Source organism: Micromys minutus, assembly GCF_963924665.1.
Source record: "Micromys minutus genome assembly, chromosome: 17".
NCBI lineage: Eukaryota > Metazoa > Chordata > Mammalia > Rodentia > Muridae > Micromys > Micromys minutus.
This window is the reverse complement of record NC_137952.1, coordinates 22,119,941-22,135,672: the sequence shown is the minus strand read 5'-3', so window position 1 is coordinate 22,135,672 and position 15,732 is coordinate 22,119,941. Positions and strand designations below refer to the sequence as shown.

General features: G+C 38.0%; 1 protein-coding gene across 1 annotated transcript in view; it reads left to right on the top strand.

Annotated features, from left to right (window-relative positions):
• AQR (aquarius intron-binding spliceosomal factor) overlaps positions 1–15,732 on the top strand; it is an 80,529-nt gene that overhangs the window by 49,687 nt on the left and 15,110 nt on the right. Inside the window, exons 23-30 of the mRNA XM_080931025.1 lie at positions 2,462–2,572; positions 4,669–4,778; positions 5,830–5,965; positions 8,491–8,700; positions 10,623–10,760; positions 12,584–12,655; positions 13,788–13,975; positions 14,497–14,668. Of these exons, the coding sequence (XP_080787151.1) occupies positions 2,462–2,572; positions 4,669–4,778; positions 5,830–5,965; positions 8,491–8,700; positions 10,623–10,760; positions 12,584–12,655; positions 13,788–13,975; positions 14,497–14,668 (1,137 nt within the window). The remainder of the gene's footprint in view (positions 1–2,461; positions 2,573–4,668; positions 4,779–5,829; positions 5,966–8,490; positions 8,701–10,622; positions 10,761–12,583; positions 12,656–13,787; positions 13,976–14,496; positions 14,669–15,732) is intronic.

The window sequence follows — 15,732 nt, the reverse complement described above, 5'->3', positions numbered from 1 at the left end:
ATGCATCCATTTTCTTAAGAATTTTATAAAGTCATTGTTTCTGATAGCTGAGTAGTACTCCATTGCGTAAATGTACCACAATTTTTGTATTCATTCATCTACTGAAGGACATCTGGGTTCTTTCCAGCTTCTGGCTATTATAAATAGAGCTGCAATGAACCTTGGGTGCATGTATCTTTGTTGTATGTTGGAGCGTCTCTGGGGTATATGCCCAGAAGTGGAATAACTGGGTCTTCAGGTAGTACTATGTCCATTTTTCTGAGGAACCGCCAGACTGATTTCCAGAGTGGTTATACCAGTTTACAACCCCACCAACAGTGGAGGAGTGTTTGTCTTTCTCCACATCCTCGCCAGCATCTGTTTGTCATCTGAGTTTTGGATCTTGGCCAATCTGACTGGTGTGAGGTGGAATCTCAGGGTTGTTTTGATTTGCATTTCCCTGATGGCTAAGGATGCCGAGCACTTCCTTAGATGTTTCTCAGCCATTCCATATTCCTCGATTTAGAACTTTTTGTTTAAGTCTGTACCACATTTTTAATAGGGTTATTTGATTCTCTGGTGTCTAGCTTTTTGAGTTCTTGGTATACCTTGGATATTAGGCCTCTATCAGATGTGGGGTTGGTAAAGATCTTTTCCCACTCTGTTGGCTGCCGTTTTGTTTTCTTGACAGTGTCCTTAGCCTTACAGAAACTTTGCAATCTCATTAAGTCCCATTTGTCAATCTTTGACCTTAGAGCTCAAGCTATTGGTGTTCTGTTTAGGAAATTTTCTCCTGTGCCTATGAGTTCTAAGATTTCCCTACTTTCTCATCTAATAGTTTCAGTGTACCTGGTTTAATGTGGAGATTCTTTGATCCACTTGCACTTGAGCTTTGTACAAGGAGATAAGAAAGGGTCTATTTTCATTCTTCTGCATGCTGAGTGCCAGTTGGACCAGCACCATTTGTTGAATAGGTTGTCCTTTTTCCATTGATTTACAGCTCCTTTGTCAAAAATCAGATGACCATATATGTGAGGGCTCATTTTTGGATCTTCTATTCCATTGATCCACGTGCCTATTTCTGTACCAGTACCATGCAGTTTTCTGCTCGCGGTCCGTTACAGAGAAAGTTCTGCCTTGAGTTTGTTTAATTTCCAAGTACATGGAAATGATTCTTTTACTTTCAGTTGTTTTCTTGAGTCTAAATCTGTTAGAATTCAAGAGGGTGCACACATTGAAGAGTTTACATATGAGGATGTATATACTGAAGAGTATGCACATGAGCACACACACTGAAGAGTATGCACATGAGTACACACACTGAAGAGTATTCATGAGTACACACACTGAAGAGTATTCATGAGTACACACACTGAAGAGTATTCATGAGCACACACACTGAAGAGTATTCATGAGTACACACACTGAAGAGTATTCAAGAGTACACACACTGAAGAGTATGCACATGAGCACACACACTGAAGAGTATGCACATGAGTACACACACTGAAGAGTATTCATGAGTACACACACTGAAGAGTATTCATGAGTACACACACTGAAGAGTATTCATGAGTACACACACTGAAGAGTGTGCACATGAGCACACACACTGAAGAGTATTCATGAGCACACACACTGAAGAGTATGCACATGAGTACACACACTGAAGAGTATTCATGAGTACACACACTGAAGAGTATTCATGAGTACACACACTGAAGAGTGTGCACATGAGTACACACACTGAAGAGTATTCATGAGTACACACACTGAAGAGTGTGCACATGAGCACACACACTGAAGAGTATTCAAGAGTACACACACTGAAGAGTATTCATGAGTACACACACTGAAGAGTATGCACACGAGTAAACACACTGAAGAGTATTCATGAGTACACACACTGAAGAGTATTCATGAGTACACACACTGAAGAGTGTGCACATGAGCACACACACTGAAGAGTATTCAAGAATACACACACTGAAGAGTATTCATGAGTACACACACTGAAGAGTGTGCACATGAGCACACACACTGAAGAACATACAAATGAGTACACACACTGAAGAACATATGAGGTCGCATACACTAAAGGATATCCATACATGTACACACACACTGAAGAGTATACATATGAGTATACATTTATGTAATCTTTCTTTTTTATCATTTCAAGTGTGCTTGTCTTTTTATAATTTTGTTTTGTTTGTTTAAAATGAATTTTTTTGAAAGGGATTTTTGAGACTTACCAATTTCAGCTTTTAATCAAACTTTGTTTTTCTGTGCAGTTTGTCTCATAAGAAGTCAGTGACATGACTTTTTGGTGTTCTGTAGAAGTATGAGTTTCTCAGATTGGATGCTCTGTCCTGTTCATTATGTTACTGAGTCCACACTCTGAAGCTTTTTCTAAGTTTTTTATTTCTGTTTTCTAATACTATAATAACATAGTGCTTGACATGTGTTCATCATTTTATAGGTTGTGGGCCCACCTGGTACAGGAAAAACAGATGTTGCAGTCCAGATCATATCCAACATTTACCACAATTTTCCAGAACAGAGAACTTTAATTGTTACTCATTCCAATCAGGTAATTGACCCTGTGTGTGTGTGTGTGTGTGTGTGTGTGTGTGTGTGTGTTTGTGTCTGTCTGTCTGTCTGTCTGTCTGTCTCTGTGTATACCTGTCTGTCTCTGTGTGTCTGTGTGTGTCTGTCTGTGTGTCAGAACGCTTTATTTTGAAATTAAAAACATTAATCTTTATTGGTAGTTATTTCTTTAGTAGATTGGCTATTACTCAGACACAGAGATCTAACGTGTATTAGAACCTAGTTGAGTTTAAATACCTGTAAGGCTACATGTAAATCTATTACATAAAGGATCATTGTGTACTGGGTTGATCCTTCTGAAGGTGCCAGAAACAGTGAAGAATGAATATGCTTTATTAACTCTGGCATAAAATGGTACCAGCACTTCTCAGGGCATCCCAACCTGTGATAAAACTGCTTTCCCGTAAACCTGGAAAAACTTAGTCTCAGGATCCACCAGTGACTCCAGTTGATGTATCTTTAGAAATCTAGGTTTATAATGCACTACAGTTTATGCATTGTAAGTCATTCTGTTACTTGTATTCTTTAATTTGCAGTTTGGTTTATTGTCAGTAATACTACAGATTATTCACCTGGAATGATGCTTTGACAGTGGTTTAGAATTTATAAATCATGGTGGCTTATACAACATGTCAAATTTTTGTTGGCCTATTGATTTGGGAAGAAAGTTAATTTGTTCTTCTCCTGAATAAATGCAATAAAACAAAGTGCTGGGACTTTCTTTTTCTTCCAATTTAATAAAGTTTATTATACATATTATACAAAGCAGTTAGTTAGCTCTTAAAATGCACAAACTGTAAGTCATGGATTATCTCACAGGATCTGAATGAGTTTTGTCTCCTGCCTTGATAGGACCTGTTACAGCGCATACTACTAGGGTGGGATTGTTAGCAGTCCTAGAGAAGCTCTGCTGCAGAAATAGCCATAGAAGGCCTTGTTGCTGAGCCCCGGCTGTCCTTTGACATTCAGATGACCCTCAGTGTCTGTCAGTGTGCTGACAGCGTGGAGCTGTGGTGGCTTTCATTTGACCAGTTAACTGCTTTGTTTCCCAGGTCGTCACCTGACTGACTGCCCGCCCTGTCCAAGCATGCCTCCAGCAACTTTCCATCTTACAAGAAAATTTTTATATTTTTTACATTTATATTTACATTTATAAATTTTTCTGCTTCGATTTTTTAGTATAGATAGTAAATAATACTGTGCAGTCCAATTGATGGGTCCTGAGTGTTGAATAGTGTAAAAAGCTAAATAATAAGAAATTTTAATTAAAAAAAATCAATGCCTTTTATTTCTTAAATCTGCTAGAATGTTGGCACCAAAGGATACATGGAAGATTATGAAGCCTGACTGTGTGTTCACATTAGCTTAGCGCAGAGTTGGACTGTGATCTGGGAGAATGGTTGCTGACCGGGGGATACTATAAATGGTGCCTTGATTTAGTGTATCTTCCCAACTTATGAGACTTTCACCTTTTTTCAAAATTTTTGCTTCTCTACAGAACTTTTGTCTAACCACAGAGGTTGAAGAATAAATATTAGCATTTGAGAGGTAGAGAGAAGTGGGTTCAAGTGTTTCTGTCAGAGCTGTGCCACCCAGTGCTGTCTGCTCCCTGTGTAGAGAGAGCTAGGCTTTGGTCCTGAGCATTGAGGATGCTCTGTGCTCGACTGCCTCCTGGCCGTTTGCAGATGCTGAGTTATTTCCCGTTCTCCCCAGCCCTTGGAATAGTGCTGGGTTCAGTGAAACTCAGCATAGCTTATTATTTTAAGAACCATCACCACTTGGAGAAACTAGCCCTTGAACCAATGCCTTTCATTCTATAAATTAGACATCGAATTTTAAGGTATAGGTAGCTTTATAGTTTCCAGTTGGTTTTGGCCATGTATACATAGTGCAAATACAAGCACTCCATATTAAATATAATCGTGTTAAGGTGTCTAAAAGGCCTAATACTAAACCTGCTTTCTTCTGACTCATATACCCGCACGTTACCCTGTCCATCGAGGAACTCGTCCTGCTTCTGTTTCAGTGAATTGAATAAGTCTCTTAGGCTCACTGCCATCCGTTTACCTTGCTGACCAGGCTCTGAACCAGTTATTTGAGAAAATCATGGCTCTGGACATTGATGAGCGCCATCTCCTGCGTCTTGGTCATGGGGAGGAAGAGCTGGAGACAGAGAAAGACTTTAGCAGGTAAGACAGTGGCGGCGGACGGTGACACATCCATTTTTAACCTTTTACCCCTTATTTAAGAAATACCAAGAGAATAGCCGTGGATAATCAAATTAACTTCCAACAGTTGTGGTGTCACCTGCTTAGTCTGTTTGGTAAGCTGAAATCGAAGCATGGTGCACTTTACCTTCAGCTCTTTGTGGCTCCTCCCATATTTAATACCACTTGTGAGGGGAATAAAATTGTACAGTCAAAGTTTCCTACCATTAATAGTTTGTTTCTTCAAAATTATAATAACATTTCATTTACATAGCAATTCAGATAATAAGCACAATTAATAGGTGGACATACTTAACATATCATTTGTTTCATAAATATGACCTTTGACCTGTATGAATAATGTACATCAGAAGGAAGTTATATTACTGTGCTTGGTCTATTCAGAGTTCACTTCTTGGGTTGGATCACCTGGTGATAGTTGTGAACTCTCCCCTTAGGGGATTCCTCCTGTTAGGTCCGCTGATGAGCATAGAGCTCCCACCTACAGATGCCAACATCTGTTCTTCATTTAGCAGTATTTACGATCTTGCTAGGTTTGAGTGCTAGACCACATACTAGAAACTGCAGATAACATAGAATGCATTTTCAAATTTTGAAACATTCTGCTTTTATGATAGTTTCAGCAGGACAGTGCTGTACAAAGTCTGTCCACTGTGTGTTCCTAGCCTACTGGTCTACTGCAGAACACACTGTAACATACGGGAAGTTTTATATGTACAAAAAACTGACAGCTTGCTAGCTTGCTTTTTCTCTCTACTCAGACTGTTAACATGTTTGCATGTAAGCACGCAGCCTTAGCTTATACTTTAAATAACTTTTTGTGATGTGGCCTAAGATATACCACTTATCATTTGATTTATCAACCACTCATAATTAAATATACATCAAACTGAGATTCCTTTTTTTATCTGATCATTTATAGTTTCTACTCTGCTCTCTGGAATGCCATAGATAGATTTTATCAAAGCCTTTACATTACAGATTTGCCCTCTTACCTGTCTGACAATTCTAGGTATGGAAGAGTTAATTATGTCCTGGCTCGAAGAATAGAACTTTTAGAAGAAGTCAAACGATTACAAAAGAGTCTGGGGGTTCCAGGAGATGCTTCATATACCTGTGAAACTGCGGGCTATTTCTTCCTATATCAGGTATGACTGGAGATCTTTTTTTTCTTACAACTTTATTTAAAAAAAAAACAGATACATGTATAGATTATTAAAAGCATTTTAGCGTATATATATACATATATATATATATATATATATATATATATATATATTTGCCAGTACTTGATTTATTTTTTAAAGGTTTGATAGTATGCATTGAAATCGTACTATTTACAAAGATCATAAAGTATATGTAAAACAAAATGTAACATGGAAATAGTCAAACTTTTCTTAGTGTATAAAGATTAAACATAATGATTTTTAACTACCAAAAAAAATGCCACAAGGCTATCTTCTTAGATCTTGAGTTATTAATGATTTAAGGTCTAGGTGTACCCCACTCTGAGAGGGTGCTATACACTTATTATTTTTTTCTAAGAAGGACTGAGGCTTCCACTTTTTAGCCTTTTTTTTTTTTTTTTTTTTTTTTTTTTTTTTTTGGAGCTTTATAAGGTCTGTGAGTTGTTCCTTGGGTATTCAGAGCTTTCAGAAGCTAGTATCCAATTATCAGTGAGTACATACCATGTGTGTTCTTTTGTGACTGGCTTACTTCACTCAGGATGATATTCTCTAGATGCATCCATTTTCTTAGGAATTTCATAAACTCATTGTTTCTAATGGCTGAGTAGTACTCCATTGTATAAATGTACCACAATTTCTGTATCCATTTGTCTACTGAAGGACATCTGGGTTCTTTCTAGCTTTTGGTTATAATAAATAAGGCTGCTATAAACATGGTAGAGCATGTGTCCTTGTTATATGTTGGAGCATCTTTTGGGTATGTGCCCAGAAGTGGAATAACTGGGTCTTCAAGTACTACCATGTCTAATTTTCTGAGGAACTGCCAGACTGATTTCCAGAGTGGTTGTACCAGTTTACAACCCCATTAACAGTGGAGAAGTGTTCTTCTTTCTCTACATCCTCACCAGCATCTGTTGTCATCTGAGTTTTTGATCTTAGTCATTCTGACTGGTGTGAGATGGAATCTCAGGGTTGTTTTGATTTGCATTTCCCTGATGACTAGGGATATTAGGTGCGTCTGAGCCATTCTGAATTCCTCAACTGAGAATTTTTTGTTTAGCTCTATACGCCATTTTTAATAGGATTGTTTGATTCTCTGGCGTCTATCTTCTTGAATTCTGTGTATATATTGGATATTAGACCTCTATCAGATGTGGTAAAGATCTTTTCGTAATCTGTTGGCTGCTGTTTTGTTTTCTTGACAGTGTCCTTAGCCTTACAGAAACTTTGCAATCTCATTAAGTCCTATTTATCGATTCTTGATCTTAGAGCATGAGCCATTGGTGTTCTGTTCAGGAAATTTCCCCCTGTTCCTATGTGTTCTAAGGTTTTTCCCACTTTCTCTTCTAATAGTTTCAGTGTACCTGGTTTTATGTGGAGATCTTATGACTGGAGATCTTTAAAGTGAGACTTCATAAGACTTGTCTTAGAAGGAAAGTAGTCTGAGTTCTAGAGATCATTCTTGAAAGGTTACTGTTGTTTTAGTACTTTAAAATATATGGCATTTCAAAAACTATTTTGAATACCTTTTGTGTTTATTATTACTTCAGCAGTTTTAGCCTTTTTCTGTTTATTTTGTATGTGCAGACAGCTTTGTGGAGTTGGTTCCCCTTTACACACTGTGGACTCCATCGATCAAGCTCGGGTCATAGGCTTGGTGACAGGCACCTTTACATTGAGCCACCTCACTAGGCATTGTGTTTTTGTTTATGGTTCTGTTTTCTTTGTAAGCAGCTCCAAGTTAAGGTCGATATTGTGGCCATTGAAGTCATTTTCCTCCTTTCTTGCTATTTTCATATTCTCTCTCTCTCTCTCTCTCTCTCTCTCTCTCTCTCTCTCTCTCTCTCCTCCCTCCCTCCCTCTTTCCCTCTCTCTCTCTCTCCCCCTTCCCTCCCTCTTTCCCTCTCTTTCTCTCTCTCTCTCTCTCCCTCCCTCCTTCCCTCTCTCTCTCTCTCCCTCCCTCCCTCTCTCCCACCCCTCTCTCTCTCTCTCATTAGAGGAATGTAACTAAATATTCTACCTACTCAGTCATAGCTAGTAATTGATTTCAATTTAAGGCTGTGACATTGTTAAGATTAATTTTCTGAGCATGAAAACTATTGAGAAACAGGACTACAGAAATGAATAAATTGTAAGTTCTTTGCATTATTAAATAATTTCTAGTGAGTTAGGACATAATCAAATAGTGCAGACTTATATAACTTGCTTTCAGTGGAGTATTGCCATTTGTATATTTTAGAAATGATCTAAAATTGAAAATCTGAATGAGTATGAGAGAATGAGCTTAATCTCATCAGTGGCTACACAAACCACTTGAGTGTATTCAAAATGAGATTTTTCTAGGTTTTGTGAAGCAAACAAGATACACACTGGACCAAATTGTCCACTTTAGATTCCAACTGTTTAGTTCATTTTCTCCAGATTCCCCTTGCTTTATTCAAAGCATAGTCTAGCCAGGAAGGTCTAACACAGTTTTTTTCCTGCAGGTCATGTCCCGTTGGGAGGAATACATGAGCAGAGTGAGGAACACAGGGGGCGCCAGCCCAGACGCTGCCGAGGTCGCCACGCTCTTCCCCTTCCACGAGTACTTTGCCAATGCCCCTCAGCCCATCTTTAAAGGCAGGTCTTATGAAGAAGACATGGAAATTGCTGAAGGGTGCTTCAGACATATTAAGAAAATCTTCACTCAGCTTGAGGTAAGGTTTCTCAACTTGTGTTCATCTTTCCTTAAAAGTTTGTGGTTTATCTTTTTAATGAGGTAAATTAAATGATAAGATATTGCAAGTCAAATTGTCAGTTTTAAGAAAAAGTTTTGAAAATATTTACTGTGTGTGAGAGCAAGAGAGAGACAGGTAGACAGACGGACTACACAGTGTTACTATGTTGGTTTTAGCTGGCATAAAACTTTCTTCCTGCTTCTGCCTTATAAGTACTGTCATACACTGTCACACTCAGCCAGATACAGCTATAGTTAAGAAATAAGCAAGAATTAAAATGAGTTATATCTCTATTATTCTGCCTTTTTTAGTCTAAAGAGTACTACTATTTAAGAAAATGATGTTTCCGTCAGGGATTGTTTTATTCTTTCATAGCAGATTAACTGTGTAGCCGAACATGACCTTAAGCCTCTGCTTTCTGCCTTTCTACTTTCTGAGTAGTAGAATTGTAGGTGTTTGCAGGTGTACACCAATCCTGGCTCATACAGCAATAAGGCTGAAACCCCCAGGCATTGCGCACAGTCGGCAAGCAGTCTGCCAACAGGGTTGGTTACACCACCAGTCCTCCATCAGGAAACGCAGCAATAATTCTTCGAATGGGAATTTGAGATAAGTTGTTTCATAGTTGATCAGGAGACACAAAGGAAGGTTCCTATATTAACCAGGATGCTTGATCCTGATATGAAAGTGAAGTGAGGATCCTTACTAAACAGATAGAGAAGGCTCTGCTGTAGATCCAGGAGGGATCCCCAGGACAAACATTTCCTGCAGCAGGCTTATAAGCAGCCACATTGAGGCTTGTTTCCTTAGTAAGAATGTGTGGAAAGTGTCACTCTAGGTACAGAGAAGGGGGACTTTGTATCTTTTCTATCTTCTAAATATGCTTCCATCCCATTCCCTAGTATTTGGCACATAGTTGGTAAATTTGGTAGCTTATGGATAGGTAGATGACTATATAAAATAATAATATTGTATCTGAAAATTTTAGTATCAAAATTATACTACTTAATGTGTAGTAGCAGCTGCTTTGGGGAGTATAGAGGAGGAGGTAATTACTATCTCACCTGAAACAGTAATACTTATATGAAAAATACAACAAAACGCTAAAAAAATAATAGATGTAGGTATGTGTAATGTTCAAGTCTGGGGCAACCTGTTACTGTCATACCTGTCCATCCTCTGCCACAGCTGAGCTTCAGACTGGTCCTTGCAGATTCAAGGCCCTCCCTATATTCTATGTCAGCTGACTTAGCTGTATTAAACATATCTTCAGAGATGGTAGGAGTTGAGAAGAGACAAACCAGAGTTTGACAAAGCAAAGTTCACTCTGCTTTGGTTTCATCTCATCTGTCCCTCCAGCTTCCATTAGACTGATCTACCACAGTTCCAGCAGGCAGGGTAACCCGAGTCCCTGGGCTCTGATCCTTCCTTGTAGGAGTGACAGTGACTTTCTTGCTGTTGCCAGTGTCTACACTGGCTCATCCCCCTGGCTAGCTCTTTAGGCCTGTCATTTGTACAACCAGTTATTTACTATTTGATAGGAATATATGAAATAGTTTTTCTTTACTTACATTGAATAATGCAGCTATTGCTGGTTGGTATTTTATTCCATGCTTTTTTATAATGAAAATAGTTTTTATACAAGAAAGTCCAGATTGTAGCTTGAATATCACCTCAACTCAGATGGCACCAACGTCAAAAAATTGTAAATCATTAGCCATATCTTAGTATTTTCTTATAGTTCACTAGGCTTGGCTTATGTCAATGTATATATTAATAATGCATAACTACATAATAAATATGTAATATATTCTCAAGAATTGTCTGATTGGGTGGATTGTGCCTGTATACACATGGACTATGACTATCCTAAAGTTATCTTGCTGGGGCTCACTCCATAGGAATTCAGAGCTTCGGAACTGCTTCGCAGTGGGCTGGACAGATCTAAGTACCTCTTGGTGAAAGAAGCCAAAATCATTGCTATGACATGTACTCATGCTGCCTTGAAACGACATGACTTGGTCAAGTTGGGTTTCAAGGTAAAGAATTATATCCTTAGTTCATCTCCTCATTGGGCTTCTGTTTCTTTACTTTTTTCTTTTGGTCATGATCTAGATTGGTTCACTTCTTATGAAAGGTCTCATATATAATTAATTGCTTTAATGGTCTCTTTTAAAAGTGGATGGTAATGTAACATTTATATGATTAATGAAGTTAAATATAATTTAATTTGTGAGTAATATGTCTATAAATTCACATCAATCACTTGATTGTCTAACAAGACCATCATTGTTAAGGTTTCATCTTTACTGAGTATCACTTGTTTAAAAATATGTTTAAACAGATATAAAGGTTATGAAAGTAGTATTTCATAATCCTTTTCACCCGACACATTTATCTACAAACATTATTCACAAAGTAAACATGTATCTAATCCCCATTGTCTGTAGTAGAATGATTTTGTTTATACCATCAAGTGAGATATTAAGATAACTTACTGTCTGATAAACATGAGCAGGATTGACGTTTATGACGCAGTTGAAGTGGAACATGACAATTGAGTAATAAGCTTGACTTTTCAGTCTTTGTCACTACTAGCAAGTAACTAACCACTTGAGTACAGATCTGTCAACCTGTACCTGCTTGGCACAATGTTTGAGAAAGAGCTCTGTACTGGTTTGAGCACAATGGTAGCAGTTCATTTGTTGAGGAAAGTAGCGAACAATTTTAAGGTACATAAACTCACTGAATGATAGATAGTACCAAGTAAATGGAAGGTGGTAGAACTCTTGTATCTTAGAGAGAAGATTCCTCAGCTGCAAGGCAGGGCAGATATAACACCAAGTGTGACCTTGTCCTTTTGCAAGATACACATGAGAATTTTTCACCAGAATATTTTCTTCTTGGGATTAATATATATCTGTGGCAATATAACATTTGTATTAAATTATATGAATTTAATAACAAAGGGTATCAGTATAGTCAATACTAGAATTTTTAGCTTGTTTTGTGTGTAGCATTGTATGAAGTCTAAAAATACTGTTTATCAAAATTTTGCTGGTCTTTTTTAATACTTAAAATGATAAGCTCTAAAGTTATTCCATGCAGATAGGTTTTTTTAAAAAAAATATTTTTAATTTTGATGTTTTACTTTTTCAGTGTTTGTTTGTTGAGACAAGGCCTTGCTATTAGCCTTAGCTGGCCTGGAGCTTGCTATGTATTCACCAGGCTAATCTCAAAGTCATAGAGATCTAGCTGTCTCTAACTCCAGAATACTGGAATTTAAGGTGTGTACTTGAGACAGACCACAACTCCTTTGAATGGATCATGTCTAAGAATTATTTTTTCCATAAAAGAATTTGAAGAATTGAAAAAACATGATGATTCTTTGACCATCAGTGGCTTAGAACAGGAAGGGAATGGTAGAGATTCCTGGACCATTAGTAATGGTAGTTCTGGAGAGTGGACCCTGGAGAATAAACTCAGAGCCAGCTTGAAGGTAATATGATAAACTTTGGCAGTGTGTGAGATCCAGGTTTGAGGTAGAAGCAGATTATTGCAGTGAAGAAGATTTCTAAGGGTAACAGTACTAACGCAAATGACCACATGTGCAGTCAGTCTGACTAACCTGCAAAGAATGTGGAGAACTAAATTGGAAAGAACCAATGTGAAACTGCAGTGATTATGTTGGGACACCTGAGGTTAAGGACATGAGCCTAACCAATTAGGCTGCGAACTTGTTTGCGTATTTGATACATTGCAGTCTTAATGTGAAATGATTAAGACCTTTTGACCATTGTTTTGCTTATGGTGATAATTGCATGGATTGTCAGCTACTCTTTGACAAGATTTTCTTTTTCAGTATGACAACATTTTAATGGAAGAGGCTGCCCAGATTCTAGAGATAGAAACCTTTATCCCTCTACTTCTGCAGGTAAGAACTGAAGGTCAGAGACATAATTAAGGGTCCAAGGGCATTCAAGCTGAAATTAGGGTAGTGATTCCATGCTCGCCTGATATCTCTGTTTGCTTTTCTGTTTGCCGCCTGTAAACTCTTCCACTATTTCACCCATGGCTTTGTATTCCCTTAGGGCATACTATTTAAAAATTCATGGCCTAAGCCAGGCATAATGGCTTTAATCCCAGAAATCAGGAGGCAAAAGTGGGAATTCTGTGAGTTCAAGACCGACCAGCCTGATCTTTATAATGAGTTCCAGGACAGTCAGAGCTACATAGTGAGACCCTGTCTCAAAAAAAAGTAAAAATGAAAATTGTCCATGGTTTATATCTACAACATAGTTTTTAATAAAGATGAATTTTAATCGGGAAAATTATATTACTAGGTAATTTGGAGGGAAGATGAGTTATTTTGTCTTTTCTTAGAGTTGTTTCTACAGATGTTTCTGATGTTCCTTGGATACATTGCTTTTCATAATTGTGTGACTAAATTTTAAAACCAAGTAGTGTTATTTTGAGAATGCTTCTCGTTATACAATATTCTCTACTATTGAAGCATTACAAACAAAATACAGAATTATCAATATAATACTAAAATCACTTAATGTTCAGATAAATTGTTATCAAAACTACTATATATATATGCTATCATATAAAAGTTAATGTTTATTATGTCCAGTGTAAGATCTATTTCCTGTACAAAAGGCCATGTAGAGTAAGAAACTGAGGTTAGTATTATATGAAGCTATTATGGTTTTACTCTCGAGCTCTCTCTCAAAACCTCTTGGCGCGTACTTCTAACACCAGTGTTCACTTTGGGATCTTTCTACTTCTATCCCTGGGCATGCTTCTTCCTACTTCAAGGTGTCTTTTCTGATTGTCCTGTTGAGGCCTTCACCTACTCCTGCTCATAACTCAGTCAGGAGCACTGGCACCCTTGCTTCAGTGCCAGCCCAGTTTGTAAATTCACTAGGCTCCTTTATAGAGCTGGTGAGGATCTGTAAGTTAATGATGTCATCTGATGAACAGATCTTGTGTGTGGTGATCTAGAAACCATCCGTAATGTATTAATTGAGCTACTTAGGTGCTTCCTTACTTTTCGTTTCTAGAATCCTCAAGACGGATTCAGCCGGTTGAAGCGGTGGATTATGATTGGTGATCACCACCAGTTGCCTCCAGTCATTAAGAACATGGCCTTCCAGAAGTATTCCAATATGGAGCAGTCTCTTTTTACTCGCTTTGTCCGGGTTGGAGTTCCTACTGTGGACCTCGATGCTCAAGGGAGAGCCAGGGCAAGGTGAAGATTCACTCCAAGATAAATATCTTTTACATAAAGTTTTAGCCTCTAAAAATCTAGGAACTGTCCTACAAGTCTGTATGTTGACCTAATGAATTACTTTTTTCATTAACTTGATATTAACTGACTGAAAAGGATTCACTTTATCCTCTCTCCAAGACACGACACTCATGTACTGATAAAACCTAAAGCAAAAGTGATCAAGGGGAGAACACTGGTTCTTAAGTGCATAAGGAAAGCCAGCCACTTCACAGGTCCTCCTAGTGTTGCTACTTACAGGCCTTCCTGGCTCTGTAGTTTATGATGTAGCAGTAGTTTACACAGGACAACAGGAGAGCTGTCAGCCTTGAAACATCTGCAGTCCCCTGCCTTTTGGTTACTTGGAGCAAGGAGCTTAAAGTTTACAAAGTATTGTCTCTAAAACGATGACTAAGTTGTCCACTAAAACTACAATGTCCGTTTGTGTACTGAAGGGTCCCACCATGTTAATCTTTGTGTTCGGGGCCTTTGTCTTGGGACAGCTTGTGTAACCTCTACAACTGGCGTTACAAAAACCTAGGGAACTTGCCGCACGTGCAGCTCCTGCCAGAGTTCAGCACAGCCAACGCTGGCCTGCTGTACGACTTCCAGCTCATCAACGTGGAAGACTTTCAGGGAGTGGGGGAGTCAGAGCCTAACCCTTACTTCTACCAGGTAAGCCAGAGTGCGCGGCACAGTTTCTCTCTTACAGCCTGTCTGAACTGCTGTGGAATTAAGCAGTGCATCTGAGCCATGGGACCAGCTACCAAGAAAAAGAGAGATTGCAGCCTTTCGTTACAACACAAAAGCAGTCATTTTCAGATGGGTCAAAGACACAGAGAATAACTAAACTTGGTAGAAAGGAAAAAAAGCAAATATTGACAAATTTGTAATAACGTAAGAAAAAGCTTCCTTGTTGAATCAGAAATAACAAAGAACAATCGATTTGAGAAAAAAAAATAAGTAAATAAAAACAATGTACTAAAAAAAAAAGAGTGCTCCAGGAGGTAGAGAGATGGCACATTAGTTATATGCACTTGAAAAATCTCATAGAGGACCAGGGCACAAGGCAGCTTAATGAGAGAGAGAGAGAGAGAGAGAGAGAGAGAGGGAGGGAGGGAGGGAGGGAGGGAGGGAAGGAGGGAGAAGACAGAGAGGGAGGGAGGGAGAAGAGAGAGAGAACATATATACAAACTAAACTATTTTTTAAAATTAAACAACATTATTTTAAAAAACATAAATGTACAGATTTTAAAAGCATTTTTGCATAAAAGTATATGAATACATTTTTGTCAGTACTTGATTTTTTTAAAGGTTTGATAGTGTGCATTAAAATCTTACTAGTTACAATGAGCATAAAGTACATGTAAAACAAGATGTAATCTGGAAATAGTCAAAGTTTTCTTGGTGTGTAAAGATTAAACATAATGATTTTTTTTTTTTTTTGGCCTTTTGTTTTTCTTGAACTTCATATAGTCTATGAGTTGTTTCTGGGGGTCAGAGCTTTCTGGGATTAGTATCCAATTATCAGTGACTGCATATTATGTCCGTTCTTTTGTGACTGGGTTACCTCACTCAGGATGATATTCTCTAGATGCATCCATTTTCTTAAGAATTTCATAAAATCATTGTTTCTAAGAGCTGAGTAGTACTCCATTGTGTAAATATACCACAGTTTTTTTTTATCCATTCATCTACTGAAGGACATCTGGGTTCTTTCCAGCTTCTGGCTATTATAA